A 23,359-nucleotide genomic window follows, 5' to 3' on the forward strand; every position below is an offset into this window, starting at 1 on the left:
GACCTACAGCTGTCAGAGATCAGTTTGATCAATAGATTAATTTCATTGATTTCTATTGCTTTAATACTGAGCTAATGATGTTTATAGCCTACATCAAAACCTAAAACAACCCCTCACACAAACCTCCCTCATTCGGACATTTAGTAGTTTATCATTAGTTTTCTCTGAGGACTGTTGCTGCTCCTCAGTGCAGGTGATTTCAGGTTCTTCTGTCCATGAGACATTTGATCCTCACATTGTAGACGAAACACACAGCCGTCTTCTCTCTGCTGTTTTAAAGCTCTGAGTTTGTGGTTCAGAGAGTAAATATCCAGCGGCACTGATGGCTGTGCTGAAGCTGTAGAGACGTGTTGATCTGATCTGTGGAGGATGATGGGAAGTTTGTGACGTCTGTGAGTGAAGACGAGTCTTTCATCAGTCCTCATATCTTCCTCAAAGTACATTCAAATAGAAAACTGTTATTTTAAATTGCAAAAAACTTTAGAAATCTTACTGATCCCAAACATTTGAATAGCAGTGTATTATCAAAGCAATCAACCGTAATCGTTGTTGGGATTAAAAAATAGAGCACTGTGATTATGCATCAAACATCACAAGCACTTAAGGTAACATCAGATCAGTCTCACAAATCTGTCTCTGTTCCTCAGGTGTGCACACATACCAGCAAATGTATGGCTGTGAGTGGGATGATCAGACTGGAACAACAAATGCATTCAGACAGTATGGATATGATGGAGAGGACTTTCTGTCAGTGGATTTCAAAGAGCTGAGATATATTTCCCCAGTGCAGCAAGGAATCCCCACTGTACAGAAGTGGAACAATGACAGAGGCCTACTTGAGACTAACAGAAATTACTTCAGCACTGTGTGCATTGAGTGGCTGCAGAAGTATGTGCAGTATGGAAAGAGCAGCTTGGAGAGAAAAGGTACATCAGTTCTTACTCATCAGCAAGCGTGTGCATTTTTCTAAATAATATTGCATACAAGAAGTATTTTTATAATTATTTTTTTATTTTTTACATTTTTGTCACTTCAGATGTCTCAACACACTTTCTTTTCAGTGTTGATTGTTTTGATTGTTTAAGCATTACATATTATGTGTTTTTTGTTTGTGGAAATTAATATTAGAGGTGCTCTTTAAATAGAGTTTGGATAAAAGCATAATCTAAAAGACTAGCCCAGCACACCAAAATTTTTGTATCATTTGCAAATGGTGGAGACTTGGCATCACTTGTGTTTAAGCTCTCTCTCTGTCTCTCTCCAGTCTCTCCTCAGGTGTCTCTGTTGCAGAAATCTTCCTCGTCTCCAGTCACGTGTCATGCTACAGGTTTTTACCCCAGTGGAGTGACAGTCACCTGGCAGAAAAACGGACAAGACCATGATGAGGATGTGGATCTGGGTGAACTTCTTCCCAATGAGGACGGGACCTTTCAGAGGTCGAGCACTATCAGAGTTAAGCCTGATGAGCTGAAGAACAATGAGTATAGCTGTGTGGTCGAACATCAGGGCAAAACCATTAGAGAGATAGTAAAAGATGGTAAGAGTGATTAACAATGGTAAGATTGTCTTGATGAGTAGACCATGAACAAAGTTGATGGAGATCATTTGTTTTACTATTGCAAACATAATGTGTCATGCCCTATATTGTTAATAGTTTTTGGCATTACAGTCACAGTTTCTGTTTTTGTATCATCAAAAATGTTCCACATGTATCTAACATTGTCAGGCTTATTAATGATCTGATGTTTTTATCTGATCATATTTTTCAGATTCTCTTCCCATTGGTATCATTGTTGGTGCTGCTGTTGGTGCTCTCGTCCTGTTGGCGGTCATTGCTGTCGTTGTGTTTAAGGTGTTGCAGAAAAAGAAAGAGACAGGTGAGACAGAGACTGTGATATTATTACCATGACTATATTGAGTATATTGTTTGTTTACACATTTGTGTGCTGCTTTGATGGGTAAAATTGCTGAACTTAAAGTCTGTTTCTCTGGTTGTTTTTCAGACTTCAAACCAGTCAATGGTAAGTTCCTCATAATATTTATTTGATGTAAATACATAAATATCAGATGGCCTCTGCCTCTAGACAGTAGACACTGGTATATATTATGTTCCATGCATTCATATTCAAATCTGCGAAGTAGTATTTCAGAAATATAACTGTATATAATAAATCAAAATAGGAGTTCTGTCCTACAATATTTCTCTGTATTGTAATAAAACCAATAAATGACACTACAGAAATATCTAAATCTAAAGTTTTGTATGAGCAGTCTGTTGTATAATTTATTATCTGAAATATTGTTTTCTGTTGTAGCCTCTGATGATGGTTCAAACAACTCCTAATGCATGAAGATGTAAGTGTGTTTTTATTCATAAATATATCTCTCTCAGTCATGTAAAATGTATGAAATGTAATGTTTCTTTTGGCATTTTAGGAAACCAGACACATGGGAGAGATGAAGTAGAAAAATGATGTTAGTCCAACTGTCCAGTCATACAAAATTGCACATAAGCACACTTAAACACACACACATAAACACACACACACACACACATGCAAAATTATAGATTTCTGTAATGAGATTTATGTCTTATGATTCTACATTAATTACATCTAAAAAGTAACGTTTTTTATTCCTTCACACTTTCTGATCATCTTCATTTTCATTCATTTTATTGACTTTTTAATGAAATTTTATGAAAATATATTTCCCTGAAATGACAAAGACACAAAAATACACACAAATGCCAATGATTGATTTGCAAAGTTGATTTGGTTTGTAAGATTTGTGAATGATTTGTTTATTTTATATCATGGAAAAAAGAAAAGAAATTAGAAACAAAGTTTAAAGTCAGTGTAACCACCTGGGTACAACACCCTATCTGAGTCTATAAGGATTGATTTCTGTTTATGCTTTTGTTTTAGAAAATGTCTGTAGGAGACAAAATATATAATAAGAAAAGGATGCCGAGAAGTTAATGAAATTATCAAATTGTTTATTTAATGCATTGTTTTAAGTATTATGAATTGTCTAGATTTAATGATTGGGCTTTTCCAGTTAAATAAAGCTATCAATATTTGTATTTTTTGCTTTTTATTTTATTCTTTGCAGGGGATTGTTGGGCTTTTCATGTTTATAGAATTAATTCTTCTCTTTTGTTTTAATTGATTGAGATGATAATTAAACCTTTACATGAATATCTGAACATTAATAAAATGCACATTTTCCTTTAGGTAAATAAAAAAAACATGATTTTTGTATATTGGTTGCCTTCAAAAAGATGTAATATTATTCTGGTTCTTTAAAAATAAAGAAAATGTTACAAAAAGGAACAAGTGGTGAATGTCTATCTTTCCCTAAAACAGCAGAACACATCAAAATCCATTCATAAGATTTGCTTCAAATTCAACTGAATGTTGGAGAATTATAGTACTATGATGATTAACAAAATGATGCCTTCGTAAAGTTGTTCTGAAATATGAATCATTCACTTGATTTACCACTGCAGGGATGCAGTAGAATTTGTGGAATCTAGCAGTAGAATAGCAGGTGAAATAAATATACTTACCATGTGACTGTTAGTTACTATTGAGCAAAATATTTATTTCTGCATATTGCCTATTCAACAGGAAAATATTTGATCCTTAAAAAAAAAAGAAAGAAAAGAAAAGGAAACATCAGTCTAACTAAATAGATTATTTCTGTTTATAAAATGTCAAATAGAAATCTATAGATGACAAGGGTGATTGTGGTGGTTCCAGCTATCACAAGAAAGCAATAGGCTATAATTATAGATACAGTAATTTCCTATTTTTGAAGGAGAAGGCAAAATGAAAATGTGCAATCATAAATGTCAAATAATTATTTCTACATTTGTGTAATTCATTTAGCTGTATTAGTGATTTGGGAACTGACATAAGTAATTTTGAAATTGAAACATTGTAATCACCAAAGCAAATGTGATATATACAGTACAGCCTGTTTCCTTGAATTCTACTTAGCAACAGTAATATAATTGGCCGAGTTTGCTGGCATGCCGCATTCCTCACCTACACAATGTCATCTTGAGAGTCATAAGAATATGAATATCAAGTCTTCTTAATGATTGAATTTAATAATGACAACTGGTTCCATCTTAGAACACGTCTGCAAAAGACTAAAATAATTACAGCTCCAGTAATTTCCTATTTTAAGAAAGAGAAGGGATACACTAGTGCATCTGATGATGGCCTGACAAGCTAGAATGTATGGAATTCCAAAGCTGCTAGCTAAATAAATGAATAAATCAATAATTTAATCAATACATACATACATACATACATGTATACATAAATGTAAAAACAAAATCAATTAGTATTTTATTTATCTCAACATATATTTATTTTCTAATTTATTTATACATGCAATTGTGTCAACATTCATTTATTTCCACATTTATTTATTTCTTCATTTCTTTGAGCATAAGTCTAAGTGGACGTCCATGACATGCGGAGTCCCACAAGGCTCAATTCTTGCGCCGCTCTTGTTCAGCCTGTATATGTTCCCACTAAGTCAAATAATGAGAAAGAACCAAATTGCCGCTATGGGTATCACAGCTATGCTGATGATACCCAGATTTACTTAGCCTTATAACCAAATGACTACAGCCCCATCGACTCCCTCTGCCAATGCATTGATTAAATTAACAGTTGGATGTGCCAGAACTTCCTTCAGTTAAACAAGGAGAAAACTGAAGTCATTGCATTTGGAAATAAAGATGAAGTTCTCAATGTGAATGCATACCTTGGCTCTAGGGGTCAAACAACTAAAAATCGAGTCAAGAATCTTGGTGTGATTCTGGAGTCAGACCTTAGTTTCAGCAGTCATGTCAAAGCAGTAACTAAATCAGCATACTGTCATCTCAAAAACATTGCAAGAATGAGATGTTTTGTTTCCAGTCAAGACTTGGAGAAACTTGTTCATGCCTTTTTCACAAGTAGGGTGGACTATTGTAATGGTCTCCTCACTGGCCTTCCCAAGAAGACCATTAGACAGCTGCAGCTCATCCAGAACACTGCTGTCAGGATTTTTACTAGAACAAGAAAAATCTGAGCATATCACACCAGTCCTCAGATCCTCACACTGGCTTCCAGTCACATTTAGGATTGATTTTAAAGTATTATTACTCATTTATAAATCGCTCAATGGCCTAGGATACATTGCCTAGGATACCTAAATACATTGTAGATATGCTCACTGAATATAAACCTAACAGACCACTCAGATCATTAGGATCGAGTCAGTTAGAAATACCAAGGGTTCACACAAAACAAGCGGAGTCCGCTTTTAGCTATTATGCTGCCCGCAGTTGGAATCAGCTTCCAGAAGAGATCAAATGTGCTAAAACATTAGCCACATTTAAATCCAGACTCAAAACTCCAGACTTCAGAAGGCATCACTTCTCACTTTGATAATTACTGTAGTTACCATGTTCTGAACATTCTTTCTTTTTCCCCCAGAGGTAAAAATATTTGGACTTCATATCTACCTCAACTTAGCACCAGCAAGCTTGTTAGCTAGACAGTTAGCATCCGCTAACAATATTTACTTATTTTCAGTATGATTATGAATAAACATTCATATCTGTTTACTCGGTTAGTTGATCCAAAAAAAAAAAAGTACATTTTTAATCTCAGTTTTTAGTATTTATTTAAAATGGAATCTGCTATTATTTTAATCTCCAATCTGTTATTTATCAGTTTAGATAGTTTATTAATGCTTGGCAAACCAGCTGAAGACACGAACCGGTTTTAAATTCCAGTGGCACTGATGGGGAATGTTGTAACACTGCGTTACAATTTACAATATTATTAAACTATGCTATTCTATGACATTAGCGATGTAATTTTCACTATTTACTTTTAAGGATTTTAATAAGAAACCACAAGAAATATGTGAATAAAGACTCACAATCGACGTTTAATGTTTCTTATTACTTCAAGAAATGTATAGCATTTTGGCTCGTTTGTGTGTCTCGTGTTCTGTGAGAGCTGTGTTTGGAGGGAGGGGAGTGTTTTTTTTTTGGAATGTCTGAATGAGTTTCATCTATTTGCACTTATTGTTTTGAACTAGGCCTATACTGTAACGTTGTGTTTTGCGATCAGGGCCGTTCCACGCATGGTTGCGATGTGTTCACTGTGAAACTCAAAAATGTGATTATCTTAAATTGAAAAAAAAAAAAAAAAAACAAATGTAAAAACCCCACTATTTTATTTGAAAAAGTTAATCATTTTATCTTATTGACAAAATATTTTAGTTTGTCATGTATATATTTTTATTAGATCAGATAACATTTTAAGCTGTCATATGGTCATGTTACAACATGCCCTTCACGTTACATGTACCCCACCTACGGGGCATGTTGACACATTTCACTTCCTTTCTTTTGAGCTAAATAATGAAAAACGAACACACTGTAATTATGAAACAAAGCAACATACTTGTACTAGACAAGTGTGAAATTAACGTGGATAAAAAAAATTATACTCTGAACCCCACGTGGATTTACACAAATGGATAAATTAAAAAAATGTTAGGTTGTGCCCCGCGCTCCCCTATTTTATTAGGAGTAACGATATGTTTAAGAAAATTTAGTGAAGCAAAAAGTATGATCTTACGCTTTGGAATGTAGTGAAGTAAAAGTGAAAGTTACTTAAAATTAAACTACTCCAGTAAAGTACAGATATTTCAAAAATGTACTTAAGTACAGAAAAGAAGTACAACTAAGTTACTTCATTACTGTCTACCACTGGTTATGTCTGAGGTAAAACATGCCCCCTTGTCGGTGACAATAGCCTCGTGGTTAGTGCGTTGACATATAGTACAACTACACTCACGGCGACCCGAGTTCGATTCCCGTCTCAAAGTTCTTTGCTGATCCTGCTCCCCTCTTTCCTGTCATCTCCCCAACCCCCCCCCCATTACCATATAGATAAATAAATAATGTAAAAATACATCAGGAAGTAAACATTTTTTTTTGTTTTGTTTCTTACATTTCTTGTGGAGTGGTTAATTGATTTTACATCTCTTTGTATATTCATATATGTATTCGTTTATATGATGATGATGATGATGATGATAGAAGCCTTTATTTGTCACATACACTGTTACATGCAGTGAAATTGGACCCCTCCGACCATACACAAACATCACATTTCGGGGGAACACAGGTCAGTCGAGAGGTAGCATAGAAAATAAGATACATTAGGAAAAAGGAGGCTCAAAAAAAAACTCCTCCCAGACTGTCCTTCAAGTAGGGCAGTGTGAGATCAGGGGAGAAAAAAAGCCCCAGCAACAAGCACATAAACACATAAACATAGACATAACATTGCAACAGGGGAGGGGGACAGGGGATGTGGAAGTAGTCCGATGTAGGCAATAGCCATCCGGTCCTGCAGCTAGAAGAGCGCTGGTCACAGACCCACCTACCCACACTGGGGGTAAAAAGCACACAAAGGCGTGGGATGCTGGGGGAGGCAGTGATTGTCTATCTGTAGCTATGTACGTATGTATGTGTGCGTGTGTGTGTATGTGTAAGCCTGTGGAGTCTGAAAAACCCAGTCCGCAACAGGTGTCCTTGGAACGGGGAGGAGGAATTCAGAGCGTCTCGTTATCTTGTTCTCTGGGGGAAGTTGTTTGTCTCCAGCAACGGCCTTGGCCGAGGCCATCTGGAAGAAGGGGGGAAGCCGAAAGAGAAAAGATCTTTTTGTCAATTTTAGGTCAATATCTGCCAATTTCGCAGATATCTAATGTCCGTCACTGGTCTCCAGGTCTGTCCAAAACCTGTTGCATAGCCGCTAGTTTCTCCACGATGTTTTCCAATTTGCGGTCCATAACCACAGTCTGAGTACTAACAGCTCTGCCCACCACCGTTTCAATCCAGCCGGCCAGCTTAGTGGGGTTTTGAGCCGCACTGACCGCTTTTACAAATCGTCGATACCACAGGGCCCCACCTAATCCCATCAGCAGAAACCCTGTTATCGAAGTTCAGAATAAATAAATATCTTCAATATCCTCCAGGGACAGAGCGGCCAGGCACACGACGCGCCACTTCTCCCACCCGTCCATCATGTATGCAGCTGCAAACATTCCTGCAGGACAGTTGGGTTCCCCCGAACCCAGGCTTCTCGTCAAGAAGATGGTGTCAGTTGTGTTCAGAGACCAGTTGATCAAATCCATAATTCCTTTTTTGTTTGGAGAGCAGGGCAAAGAGAGTCTCAGAGATAGAACTAACAATTACGAGAAAAGAGAAGCCAGCGAGGAGAGATAGAGGAGGGAGAGGGAAAAGATGCGACCGCCTTCGTCGAGAGCAAGAAGATTTGTCCTAGTTCTATGCCTAGTTCTTTCATGAAAGTCTAGATGGCGCAGGCTGACGGGTGTTAAAGGTGTTCATGCCATATCGGAATTACCTTAATTATGAGATTCCAACTTGTAAAAAGCGTTCACGTCCTCGTAGAACTCGTAATTACAACTGGTGAACTGGGAGTCTTCTGAGAGCTACGACTTGTACCACATGACCGCTATACCACCTGACCAACGTAGGCTCTGTTTAGGCGTTGATAGTGTTGCCATAGAAAAGCATAATTCCAAGTCTGAGGACATGAACAGCTCCGAGTAGAATGTCACATGTTGTCATCTCAAAATTATGGTAATTACGATATGGCGTGAACGCAGCATTACATTCACAGCCTTATACACCAATTTTGAGTAGACGTCACAGTGACGTCACTTGCAGCTGCGTGCACATAGTGGTTGCAGAAAAACACTGGTAGCAAGTGGAGGTAAATGGGTAAAATCCATGGAATAAGAGAAAAAAAAATATTGTTGTGCCTTTTGATGTCAAAATCGGAATGCAAATAATTTTTATAGAATACTGTAGTCAAAGACGTCATTTGAAGCTAAACGCAGACATTCAAACAGACATACTATGGATGAAAACTGCTATGATTACTCTTTTACTTTTAAAGCATAAATTTGATTTAAACAATAGGTCTGCATAATATTCACATATGCTGTTAGGGGATGTACTGTATTAGACCTACAGTTACAGCATGAAATATTATTTAAACCTATTACTATTAACATTTTTACATAACATTTTTTTATTTTATTTTATCTCACAATTCTGACTTTTTTGGGGGGGGGAAAAGGCAGAAGTGTGAAATATAAACTCTGAGCCAAGGGGAAAAGAGAGAACGACGAGTTGTTTTTCCTACTGGGATATAATCTCGGAATAGCAAAAATAAAGTCAGAATTTTGAAATCTAAAATCAAATTTACCTTTTTCATTCTTTTATTGCATGGCTCCATAGACTGACACTTGAACCACCCACAAAAAACGTCATCCCTGTTTCGGATCTGTAAGACTATCCCACTATCAAACGTCAGTTTCATTAAATAACAGTGCTTATGGCTGGGTGACAAGCTCTTGTAATATGCAAATAACATTTTGAAAATGACATTTAATCAGTATAATCTATTTTAAATCTAAGTATTTTTTTACCGTATCCTCGTAATTCTCTGGCCGTAAAGGCTACCTTTCCCGGGTTTTCTGCAACCATGCTGCATGTGCATCCTGAATGTTTACAAACAAATAATTGGTCTATACCACTTGGCACAAGCTGATTGGTTCATGTCGCGTACGCAGCCAATGAGTTTGCACCTTTACCTTTAAATGGCTGGTTGGCCTCAAGCGGTAACCTCCCGGTCTCCCTCTTGAAGCCAACACGGAAGTGACTAAAACTGCAATTCATCGACTGGCCACTAGAGACTGGCTCCAAAAGGGAGTCAATCCCATAGACCTCCTGTGTTAAAGTGTCTAAATTTACAGCAGAAAAAAATATGTTTACAGCCTGGTACAAAAAGTGGTTTTGGTATATATATGTAATTTTGCCCTTCATGAAAACTGTGAGAGGGGTGAATTTTTTTATAACTCATCCGTTTAATTTATATTAAGCCTTAAATTTCTGCATAATTAAGGGAGTGGCCACTTGAGTGACAGGTGGATTGCCGCTTTGCCCTGCAAGGCAAAAGACTCGTTGGCGTGTGAAACTGAGAAAAATGGCTTTAAAGATTTTTATTTTTCCAGAAAAAATAATTATATGTAGGACACTGGAAATCTGGCAATTAGATGTTTTAATGAAAATGATCTCAAACTTGATTTTTGCTGCTATTTTGAAGTTATTGTACTCCTTTGCATTGTATGCAAAAAGTGAGATGTCACACCAAGGTAAAAGGCAGTAACTACCGCATTATATACAATATTTGGGTGCTGATCACCATTTACAGAATCATTATTGTAACATCTGTATAAAATCTAGTGAGCATTGGTTACCTCATAGGCTATAATGTGATTTAATTTTTTTTCTGACCATAACAACCAGACTAAAAGTTAATTTTGCAGCCAATTTATTTGCAATGTTCGCTAACATTAAAGGATGCAAAACATACTTAGCATATTGTTTTGCACTGAATTAAATGAAAATAGCCTAATCTATAAGAACGACAGTGGATTGATGAATGCCAGTAAGTAGGAATAATGCTCAGAATTATTGTGAATTAAACATCTCCAATGACGTTCACTGCCATGGATTTTTATCAAGTTACAAAAAAGGTAGGAAAGGGATTTAATTGCGAACTGTTGCTGATTTTATTTGTAATACATGCTACGCTGACACAGCATTCCAGTCCTCACACATGTAGAAGTGGGCAGCCCCAGACTGACAGCTGGCACTGAGTGAATAATCTGCATTATAAAAAGAAAAAAAAAAAAAAGATTATTTACGATTAATTATTGCTGCGAAGTTATCTAATTGTTACTTGCTTACAGTGCTTTATTGAGCAGTTTCTTAGATCGCAGTCTATCGAATTTGATTGTCTAATGAAGTGCAGCACTGCTCTCACTACTGTCGAGTTAGGCGGGTGTGGTTTCAGCAACTAGGCACATCAGCTTTACCCACGTCCCGCCTTTTTGCCCATTTTCGATTATCCGGGAGTGACGCGCGGTGACGCGCTGCCAAAATGGCGGCAGTCGGCCCCACCCACTTTAGGCTTCAGAAATGCTCTTCAGAAACCTACGAGTGACGTCACGGACACTACGTCCATGTTTTTTATGGTTTTCACCCACCTCTTGGACTTGTTCACATTCACTTAGGCCATAACTGACTGTATTTACGTGAGATACTCAACAGGATAGACACTTGGACTAATGTGTGTATATTTGAGCACTGAGAACAGAAAAAGTGGACTGTGCAGGCGAGAGAGCGCTTCTGGTGTGTGTCTCTCACGGCGCAATTCCACCTATCCCGCCTTCGCTAACATTAGTTAAATTCATCAACAACGAATTGTTGTCTGGTGATCCTATCACTAACCCTTCAGGTACTTAGGCCATTGTTTCAGATCGCTAGTTCGCGTTTTGGTAGCCTGTCCGTCCACTCAGGCTGTCATACTGAGGCTAGATATGCAAACGCCCCTTATCCAATGACAGGGCGCACACTTTGAAAGACAAGACCGTTAACTTAGGCTATTGGATGTATGTTGAATGTCCAGTAGTCCTCAAATAACATTGTAGTACCGCCTCGTCTTGTTAACGCAGACACGGCATACATTTTGGCAAAGTTTTTATCATCAGATATTAGTTTTAGCTCGTCAGCGTCTCGCCTTAGTCACAGAAAAAATATTCGTTAACAAATATTTTTCGTTGTTGTCTTCTTTGACAAAATTAACACTGCAATTCTTGTAATGGCTTCTTCTCCGCGGCTCATCGTTAACCACTCAGTCTCTGTTCAGCACAGTGTCTCCCCCTACTGTCCACCGAGGTTATTCCACAAGAGTCAGTATAATCACAGTACTTGAAACAACATCCAAAAACACCATAAAATAATCAAATACAAAAATATATATATATATATATATATTCCTGTGACTACACATACAGGGCATCACGCTTAGCAAATGCGGATTAAATATAACCACAGCAGCTTGCACAGTAATCATACTACAACATTGTGAATAGCATTAACAGCTCACGTTTGGCGTAGACACTGTATTGGAGTAAAATAGACTTTGCAGTTTATTGTATAGCAGCAGTATGCTTACAGCAGCCTGTATATTTTAGCTGTTTATTTATCTCCTTTCAGCTTTGTTGGGGGGTATTTTATATGCTATTTGTGCAGCAGCAGTATGTCTTAATCACTCACAGCAATGTGTCGCCATATGCTTTGGCAGTAGCAAGTTCCTGTACTTGCTTGCAGCAGCAGCAATAATCTACAGCAACAACCAACAGCAGCAGCAATTCAGCAGCAACGTAGCAGATCTATTTCGCCAATGCCAAATACATTAACATTGTCATATCAATTACCATGCTGAAATCTTATGAGAGTTGTCATGAAAGAAACTGTTGTTGTGCTAGAAAGATGTGTTTGATATGTGCCATTGCATTTTGTTTTCTCCCTTTAATCAAACTTTTGTATGTCTGACAAAACATTTTATGCAGTTTATTTTTAAGCAATTTCACTTTACATTTGTTTTTGTTTTGTTTTGCTAGGTTACTTCTACTATTTTAATACTTGAGTACAATTTAAAGTCGTATTTTTTTACTTTTACTTAAGTCCGTTTTGGGACAGATACTTTTAACAGAGTAAAATTTTCACTGAGTATCTTTCACTTGTGTATAATTTTTGAGTACGTTTTACATCCCTGAAATTAGTCTACTTAAGGAAATCCTCATGTTCTAAATGGAAAATGCGAATGTAGAAAGAACCTAACATGGGCTATACCTTGTCCCTGATAAAGACACGATTTCTTCTTTATTCTTTGTCTGTTTAGAAATAGATAAACATCACGTGATGGAGCTCAAATAGCAACATGCAAAAGCGCTGCTCATGGTGTACTCTTTTTCACTTTTATAAAATCCTTTTTTCTGGATAATTTTGACATGCTTCATTGGTAATTGATCAAGCAGACTTGCTGAAACATTATATCTCTAAAGAATCCCAACATGTCTTCTAAGTAAAGAGTAGGCTAATTACTGAATTTGTTAAAGCGTACATAACACACACAGTTTCTACCAATCTCATGTTATTCTTGAGTACCTATAGAGTAGTATTGCATCCTTCATATTTCCGAAGAGTCTTTAATTGAATCAGATTAATAAAAGAAAAATACAGCTGTACCGCTTCTCTCCGAAAAGAGTCGAGCTCCTGGAGGCATTCCGTGGGTGGAGCTAAAGAGTCACGAGCATGCGCAGCATTTTTTTAAATAAATAAAACAGGAACAAAAACTTTATTGACTTTATTTATGGCTAACAATTTAACAAATGAAGCATGTTGATAGGCGTGCTCTTGCTCGCTCTGGTGTGAGTTTCTCAAAACCATCATTAGCTAACTATGGTCGTTAGTTCCACTTAATTCTATTGGTAATGATGGAACTTGCAACCATAGTTGCTTTTGGGAAAGCACCCCTGGTTGAAGTGTGCGCACGCTCTTCCTGGAGAAGTGCCCATACAAGGAGTTCCGTCCTTTATGACTTCATACTTATACCAACCCTGAAGGAGTGTAGGCTATTTGGCACTGAAATACTCTGTCTCACATTTAGCATGAGAATCCAGCTCTTTAGCAGTGAAAATGAGTCTGAATGCATGAAATAGCATTAGACATCCCTTTAAGTTTTAGAGCGGGTGTATTCATTTATGTAGTGCACTGCATATACTGATCCTGCATTACTTCCTGCATAGTTACCCATTATCCTAAATAGGTTACCATTATCCTAAAGTGTACCATAATCTAATCTATGGTATAGTCTTATGCTATATGATGTCTATAGCCCATGATAGAGACTTCATTTTGTTTTCACTTTCAGATATCAACCCTCTCCAAGAAGTGCCTCATAGTGACTGATGATGTTCCACTTTTCTTGAAAATCTATTGGCTGGTATTTACAACCTTATGCTTTCACACAGAGCCATTTCACTAGATCATATGCTGCTATTGGTGTCTATGACAAATTTTCAGCTCAGTTCTGAAGAACAATTTTTCAGTAAAAGTCAAACATGCGGACCATAGTTTTTCTGCTCCTCAGAGTTCATCTCATTTATGCTGGTAAGTAGAAGCTTTTTAGAAGACTGTATGTCAGTAAGTTGTGTGATTTGGTGTTGTTTTAACCGAAACCCTAAAAGGATTCTGTAATTAACCTTTTAGGGGTTACAATTACGAAGCAACCCCTATCTCCTTATTTTATTATTAATGATTTCTATGGTCACACCAATTTTAATTTAGTGTAATTTAGAAAAAAAGGTTGACATTTTAATATATTGAAAGAAGTGCATGTCCATGACAACTGTGACTGTGGAACAAAACAACAATAATAAGGGGATAAAGCATCAATAACCTTTTGTTATAAGAAATATAGATATTGCAATATAAAGGACATTTAGACTGAATCTATCAACATGAAGTTTTAAATAAAACTACTGAGCAGTGATTTTCCAGTGTGCACAACATGCTTCTGTGAATTTATCTTAATTTATTGATTAAGTTTATTCCAGCTGGCCTGTGAGTGTGTACAATAAGTTGTAAATGGTGTGCCTGGTCTGGAGGTTTTATAATTGTTTTTATGAAGTAAGTGCACCTACAGAGAAATTACTACCAGCATTTGTCCAACTGAACGCACACATCACAAATGTGTCTATTGCATATTCTACTGTTTGGAATATTGGGTGCAAATGCAAGTCTTAAGAAAGTTATGGTTTTAATTTCCTAATGCATGACAGTTGCATTTGTGATGCATGTAGATCTTCAAGAATTATGGATAATGAGCACTTGTTTCTTTCCTTATTTATTTATTTAATATCTATTTTTTAATTTGTTTAATATCTACAACATATTCAACTGAATTTGACAGGATAATGAATGTTGTAGTAATCAATTGTTTTCAATAATTTCATTAAATAAAATGATAATATTCATGGAGATTATATATATATATATATATATATATATATATATTAACGTGAATTGGTAGCATATGAGAACTTTCTAAAACTTGGCCTAATGTGTGTTTTATAGGCCTGTTGAAAAGCCATTGCAAATTATATTTGTAATGGCTTTTCTTTGGTTAATTCTTTGTTGATTTGTGATTTGGTTATCAGCAGAACATGCACCAACTGCTGTTAAAAAAACAAATATATACTCTCTTTAAATAATGACATTAAATACTTTTCTAAATTGTTAGAGTTTAATAATAATTAAATAATAATTATGTAGGCTGTGTATGGTTTTAAATCTATGACAGTAAAAAAAAATGCAGAATGGTAGATATGAGACATATTTAAGATGTCGGACTGTGTTTGGCGTTCCTGTAACACTAGGTGGCATGATCAAGAAATAAGATTTGAAAATGAACAATCAGTTGAGATGCATTTAACCTTAATATAAATATTTTTCATAGTGCTTATATATCATAAGGTATTCATAAGTATACCTCTAAGCTTTGAGCTTTGCATTTTAAACAAACAAGCATAATTTACTACAACATATTTGTTTGACAGTTGTGTTTAAGGTTTCATTATAAATTGGAATTTGTATGTAATATACAAAGATCTGCCAACAAATCATCAAAACTACCCACTCATAACAATCATTGTGTATGCATCATTGTGTATTTCATTTTTTTTTTATAAAACACTGTAAACTGTATCATGAACACAAAATTAAATTGTCCAGAGTTTGGTAGTCTTGCTATGTTGAAACCAATTTTACCTAGTGTACGAACTGCCTTTACAGATACTCCTATGTGCTTTAAGCTGCATTTTAACACTATGATTCTTTTACAGTGACCCATACACTGCAATATTACTTCACAGCAACCACAGGAATCTCAAACTTTCCCAGGTTGGTAGATGTGGGAATGCTGAATGGTGAACCCATCAGTATGTATGATAGTACATCACAGAAAAAGGTCCCCAAACAGAAGTGGATGGCTGAAAATTTGGACTATGAATACTGGAACAGTGGAAATGAGATGCGTAAGGCTAGAGATCAAGTTTTCTTTAGCAGTATTCAGGTGCTTATGGGTCGCTTCAATCAAACTGCAGGTGAGCAAAACATATTACTTAATTGTGCTTAATTGTATTTAACAAAGAAATATACACAAGGACCTTGGTTTTGTTGTACGTATGTATTTAACTAATGCATGGCAGATCATTTGATCATCATACATGAACATAGGGAGAATATTTTAGAGTAGATTCAACCAACTATGTGCTTAATATGTTATACAAAAGACACTACAGTGCCTAGGGATGGGCGATACCTCGTATTTTATTTTCGATCCGATACCGATATTTTATATCAGTACCAATACCGATACCTCTAAACTAAACTGATCTTTTAAATTATTAAATGAATAAAATCAGTAATTATACTTACTTAACATTATATTTGAAAGTCATGTGTTTTAAACATTTCATAAGCGTTTTTTTTTTTTTTTTTTTTTTTTTTTTTTTTTGATAACACTGTCAAAAATAAAATGTACTAAAATTTTGTATTTTAGCTCTTTACTGGGCAGTAACCTCAAAGGTGCACCTTTCTTTACCCCTAAAAGCCAGGGAGCATACTAGTACCATACAAGTACACACACATTAAGGGTAGATAAGGTACAAAGGTGTACCTTGGAGGGTACCTGATGAAAAGCAACCATGGTGTTACATAAGTACTAAAATGTATAATAATAATAATAATAATAATAATAATAATAATTAGTAGTAGTATTATTAGTATTAGTATTATTAATGATTATTACCATGGTTTTTGCTACAAATATTATGTAAATAATGATTCTGAATTTTAGTCAGGTGGATGTGTTTTTCATGTCCTGTCCAGTGTCTCATTACAGATCAAATGAGTTGGAACAACCGATATTTTGAAATGCACATGTGTCAAAATACAAATGTGACATTTTTTGTCAACACAGTAGCTTAGGAAAAGCTGAAATTAAAAATTACATTTGCCATTTAAAATTATCACCAAAAGAACAAATCACAATTTTAGGCAACCATTATAGTGGTCAGTATTTAAATAAGTTGGGCTCTTGAAAATGTACATTTTTAATTTTAGATTTTTTTCCCACAAAGGAAAATATATATAAATACAACAACAAGTAGTAATAGACTAAATGATAGATTCGGTTTCTTAACAGTAAACTGACCATTTTTTGACCTGAATTGCTGAACTCCTTCAAGGACAGCGCATCCACATTTGCTCGGCCATGTGCAAATGTCTGTCAGACAGCCCGCTCTGATGAAATTCAAATTGAAGTCGTGCAAAGATTATTTTGAATAAAATGTCAGTCCTTGTGATTCAGTCAAAAATCCAGTCTTTTTACAGGTGCTCTATAAGAATGAGTAAAGCCAAAGACTAAAGGACAGACATGCTGTGCAGACAGACATCAAGAAAGGAGATTGTTACAACGCCTGACTCCCAGCAAATTCAAATCAACAAAAACAGATCAACTCTGAACATCACAAAACAAGTTTGTAAAAATTCACATAAAAAAAATCAAAAACAAAAGAAAAGAGTAAGAATAAACGGTCCTACTTTTGATTAATTCATCCAAACTTTGATGACTCATCCAAACTTTGAAAAATTGGGAGGCATTTAGTGTTTGATTGTATACAGTACATTCCATTTATATGACTGTACTTTGGCTCAATTTCCGTCCGTTATTTCAACAACTACCGGGAAATCAAGATAACATTAAGGTGTTTTTGCTAAGTCAGTGCAACAAAATGACAGTGAATTACTAAAAACAATCAACTTCTGTCTGCAAATGATTTTACCTTTGAGAGACAAGTGATTAGTGTTAACCATGGTGAAAGGAAGCAAGCCAAAAGAGAGAGTTCTGTCTGTTTCTTCACTTCCTTCAGCCTTGGAGTTGATTGGTCGGACTGGCGACTTCCAACAAATCTGATGCGCGGTGGGCGGAGACTGCTCTAGGGCACAGAGTGGTGAGCTCTGACAGGCTTATGGGGAGCCAAATGAGCGCATTTCAAAAATAAATTATTTTTATCGGCAAATCGGTGGGAAAATAACCGATCCCGATGATCGTGAAAAGGCTTATAAATCATGCAGAATGATTTTCGGAAGGTAAAAGTGTCGACCTCTAAATATAATGTTCCTTTAGTGTTAACCATGGTAAAAGGAAGCAAGCCAAAAGAGAGAGTGTTAACCATGGTAAATTTGTTGTTACTGCAGTTTTACTACAAATACTGTGGTTACTGTTGCAAACTGTGTTCTTTTTTTTTTATTATTGTGCAAAAAGCTGCCAGGCTGTTGTACCCCTAAAGGCCTAACTTTAGCACAAATTGTTTCTTACAGACAGCAGTTACAGAATATAACAACCAATTTGAACTTTTAACAACCAGTTTAAATAAATTTACTTACACAAACTAGCCTAATTAAAAATAAATATTTCACGTACACTATATGGTTCAAAAGTTTGAGGTCAGTACGACTTTGTAATGGGCCTTTAACCATGTTAACAAAGGCTGCACTTATTTGAAAAAAAAAAAAAAAAAAAAAACAGTAAAAACAGCAAGATTGGGAAAATGAACAATTAAAATAACTACTTTTTATTGTAATATATTTTGAAAACTGTAATTTAAAAAGCATCTGTGATCAAAGCTGAATTTTTTTTTAACATCATTACTCCAGTCTTGAGTGTCACATGATCCTTCAGAAATCATTCTAATATACTTTGCTACTCAACAATCGTTTTTTTAAATAATGCTTTATTATTTTAATGCCATGAGAAGAAGAGGAAGAAAAATAATTTCTGATCATTATCAATGTTGAATGAAGCGTCAGCAGCGAACGCTATCTGTGATTGATTGGTTCTGTCTTACAGCATTTGTGTGTGTTCCGATGAGCAGGAGAAATAGTTCTGTCCTACACAATATTTCGTTATTAGTCTATTGTTCATCTTAGAGGCTTATTTTATGCACCAAACTTCTTGTAAAATAAATAAAATTAATGGTTAAAAATGCACTTTAGAATCGACAATTTTATGTGAGGATCGATCCTTTCGATACAACATTAGTATCGAAAGTATCGATATTTCAGGATCGATCCGCCCATCCCTACAGTGCACTGCACTCAATTTCCTGAGGGGCAAAAAGGTTGTATCTAATTTATATGTCATCAAGATACTTGAGAAACAAAGACGTCTATTTTTTTGTGAGCTAGTGAATGCTGACTCAGTATTTGTTTACTGAATTAAACCTGTTTAAACATTTAAAACATGCAGGGGTATAAAATACCGGAGTAATTTTACTTTACTGCGCATAAGTGTTATTTTGGGGTATTTTTACTTTACTCAAGTAGCCTACAGTTTAAACTGTACTTTTATTTGATTACATTTCTGAAGAAAAAAAAAAACAGTACTCTTTACATATTACAATTTTATTTGAACTTGAACAGTTCAAACATTTTATTTTCTTCCATATTAAATATGGTATACGGATACTCAAACAACTCTGACTGACCTGAGAAACATTTTCCCCGTGAATATTTCAGCAGTTATTACCTATCATTCATGACTTAACCCTTTGAGCGGTACGGTCCCACATATGGGATTTAGAACGTTCGCAACTGCCAAATTCAAACTGCGTTTTCGCGCGTTGGCTGGCGCTGAGCCAGAAAGAGAAGCGCGCTGCGCTTGTCATATAATAACAACTATGCAGTGTTTTCAACAACATAACGTTTATTTTAGGTTTCAGACATTTAAATACACATAAGTACTAGTAAAACAATACATTTAGAGTTTGTAAAATACACACGGCTGTCTATGGAAGCAGCAATAACAATCCATTCAAGTCTAGGTTGCCGACGTGTTTGATTCATATCACATACACACAGTGTAAGCAAAGATTTAATTCACTCCATTCCTTTCCCAATTCACCAGCCACTTACTTGCATGTATTTCGGGAGAAACCGGTGAATTTGCGTGCTGTAAATCCGGCTGACAGGTCTCTCTGAACGGCAGCGCGAACAAACATGGCGGCGCTTATCTCACATTATAGATCACGATCCAGATCATTTATAAAGGTTTTAAAACAGCAAAATACACTCATTTACACGTATTCGTGAATCGGAATATCAGATAGTTGAAGACATGGTAAGCAAGTGTGGGAATATTTTAAATAAAAAAGGAAAAACGAAATGAAAACGATATGTCTGTCATACAGCGCTATAGTGGCTGCGTTGTATCACGTGACAATGATGACGCGTCGCCATGGGAACAATAAAGTGAACGTTCTAAAATAACGGTCGCCTAAAAAAAACTCACTCTGGAGGGTCAGATGGAATATTTTAAACTCACCAGTGAAAGGGTTAATCACTTTTTTGAGTTCTCTCTTGTCGGTGAACTGGCAGAACCTGTTTGAACCGCTCTCTCACTGAATTATACAGCCTTCCCCTGGCCATGGGTCTGAAATTAACTGGGGCTTAAAGCAAAAATGGAACCAAATTGGACAAAAATGCCCTAACACAATTAAATTAAATCTATTATGGCTGTCACAAATAGTGGGAGTATGTGGCATTAAACTTAGATCTGCTCCTGTTGCATATTTCTTCTCACACACGATCACACACGATTCTGTTAATCTTATGATGCAACCATCAATTTTTTATGCAACCATTCAATATTTTTTATAGCCTACCTCAAAAAATATCCCCTTAAAATAACCCCTTCACACAAACCTTTCTCATCCAGACATTATTTAGTCTGTTTATCATGTGTTTTCTCTGAGGACTGTTGTTGCTCGTCAGTGCAGGTGATTTCAGGTTCTTCTGTTCTTAAGACATTTGATCCTCACATTGTAGACAAAACACACACAAACTCTTCTTCTCTCTGCTGTTGTAAAGCTCTGAGTTTGTGGTTCATAGAGTAAATATCCAGCAGCACTGATGGCTATGCTGAAGCTGTGGAGACGTGTTGATCTGCTCTGTGGAGGATGATGGGAAGTTTGTGACGTCTGTGAGTGAAGACAAGTCTTTCATCAGTCCTCATACAGACCAGATCAAATATGAGTACATAAACACACTCATCAGACTCACAATGAGCAGATCAACACTGTTAGACTCACTTACCTGATGAACTTTACTCACATTTACATGCTGTTTTAATACTGCAAGAATACAATCCTGACATAAAACAGATAAAACACATGCTGTTCATGTATTATAGCACTCACACTACAGTCTCTACACTTTACAGCCATTAAACAATCATGTGTGACTGTGATTAAACTAAACATGCAGCACAGATGAGAACAAACATGCTTTACATTATATGTGAATGTGTTTGTAGTTCATTCAGTGATCTGAAAAAACCTGAACAAAAGCATGAATTAAGATTAATTAATTTCATCTACAGAGAAGAAGAAGCTGATTGTGATGCGTCCATTAATTATTTTACTGTGACTGTAAACGAAGAGAAGCTGCTCTTCTTCTTTCTAGAATCCAGTCTCAGTTTCCACAGTAAATATAAAGAATGGTAAACACACACAGACTGTTTTCTGTATAGCACAGAGACAAAAACACGACACTTGAGCACAAACTAAACCACAACAACAACAACAACTGACCATCTGTGTGTCCATTCATATATTTATCAGTATCAGCGTCTTTAAGCGTCAATGACTCATTGAAACTAAACTAACATTTCTGAGCACTGCTCCTCCTAGAGCTTTAACTCTACAAACACTAAACTCAAACAAGACCTTCAGACTGATCTGAATTAGTGTGCTTTATCTTTTCTAACTGATCTGACTTACGGTTTTATAAAAATGAAGATTAAAAATCATAAAAATCCCATAGATGGAATGTTCAAATGAGCCAAAACTATTCAAACTCCAACAAAATTCAAATTTAAACTCTCAGAATCTCTTTTCAGACTCAATGGAGTGTAAGGTTCCATCCACTGGCCCAAACGCGGAGTCCAGTTGTCTGGTTGAAGGTTTAATGCATGTTCGGTCTTTTCACAGCGCTTCTGCAAAGTTCGCTTAATTTATCAGGATTTAGTTTCACTTTTAATCTAGCTCCATATTTAATCTGACTCCAATTTCATATGATCGTTAGAATTTAGGTGTTTAATTTAGGCTGATCGCAAATATCATTTAAGTATTAATTGAAATATCTGATTATTTCGGACTCACTATACTTTCAGTTATTCGTTCACTGGGGACCCGATGCCTCTTCCGAATCTTGCGCCCGCGGAGTATATACGCAGATCTCGCGATCACGAAAACGCCAGTCTGACGCTGAGTCAGAGGTATCCCAGCAAGAAATAGTCGTCATTTCAACGTCTAGTTTAACTATAGACCCGATATAGTCCGGCTATTTGTAACCAACTTCTAGACCAAATAATCTTGAATTTAGTTACATGTCATTTTTTGGCAAAATACTTGTGAGATATGATATTTCATCATGTAAGCAAAGTCAACAGCGTTTACAAGGTGTTTGGTTTTATTTCTATATATATATATATATATATATATATATATATATATATATATTTATAGTCTATTCTAGGGCTATGTTTAGACGTCTATTAAATTTTCACTGACAGCCCAATGACAACCTTATTTTAGCCTAGATGTCTAGGCTGTGTTTCAACGGCTAATATACGTTTTTTAGACCAAAAATTGCTTGCTGGGATATGTAGGTGATTTAAGCCTCGTTCAGACTGTCAGCCCCATATCCGATTTGTATGCAAATCCGAATGAAATCCGATAATATTTGGTTAGTCTGAACAGCAACGAACTACATGAAATCTGATTTGGTCAAATCCGTTTCGAGCTACATTCGTATGTGGTTTGGAATCCTATTCAAGTCGGATTTCTGCTTTTTCACGTTTTCATGCCACGTAAAACGTAAACACGTCAGACGTTTTTGTGGAAAACATAACAAACGTCTTTGCAGAAACAAGCTTATAGACAATATACAGCTAGTATACGCACCTCTTTGAGTTTTGAAAGCAGCGGAGACGGCAGCACAGAAAGTCGCACATTCCAGCTTCCTGGGTTTCTGCCGCTGCTTTAGAAGACGAAACAGTTGCGATATGACCGTGTGGACAGTCAGTTATTCAAATCCGATTCCATCTAGATATGGACAAAAACGGATTTGGGCTGACAGTCTGAATGAGGCTTAATACTCTTTTTGACAGCCGCCTACTGCTTGCCTTCACAAAAAGTGTAGTTTACTTTAGTCTTGGCCGGTACAATTTGCTAACATCAGTGATAGACAGAAATCAGGAGGTCTCAG

At 36.0% G+C, this 23,359-nt stretch overlaps 1 protein-coding gene and 1 pseudogene across 1 annotated transcript; both read left to right on the forward strand.

Moving 5' to 3' along the window:
- The first annotated feature begins 60 nt into the window (after positions 1-60).
- LOC127158530 (major histocompatibility complex class I-related gene protein-like) lies at positions 61-3,121 on the forward strand (annotated as a pseudogene).
- A 10,863-nt stretch (positions 3,122-13,984) lies between these two features.
- Positions 13,985-21,532, forward strand: LOC127158533 (major histocompatibility complex class I-related gene protein-like). Its single transcript, XM_051101617.1, has 3 exons — positions 13,985-14,137; positions 15,871-16,131; positions 21,471-21,532. The coding sequence occupies exons 1-3, from the start codon at positions 14,089-14,091 to the stop codon at positions 21,515-21,517; spliced, it is 357 nt and encodes a 118-aa protein (XP_050957574.1). The 5' UTR covers positions 13,985-14,088; the 3' UTR covers positions 21,518-21,532.
- The last annotated feature ends 1,827 nt before the right edge of the window (positions 21,533-23,359 follow it).

This window comes from Labeo rohita, unplaced genomic scaffold, assembly GCF_022985175.1.
Source record: "Labeo rohita strain BAU-BD-2019 unplaced genomic scaffold, IGBB_LRoh.1.0 scaffold_155, whole genome shotgun sequence".
NCBI lineage: Eukaryota > Metazoa > Chordata > Actinopteri > Cypriniformes > Cyprinidae > Labeo > Labeo rohita.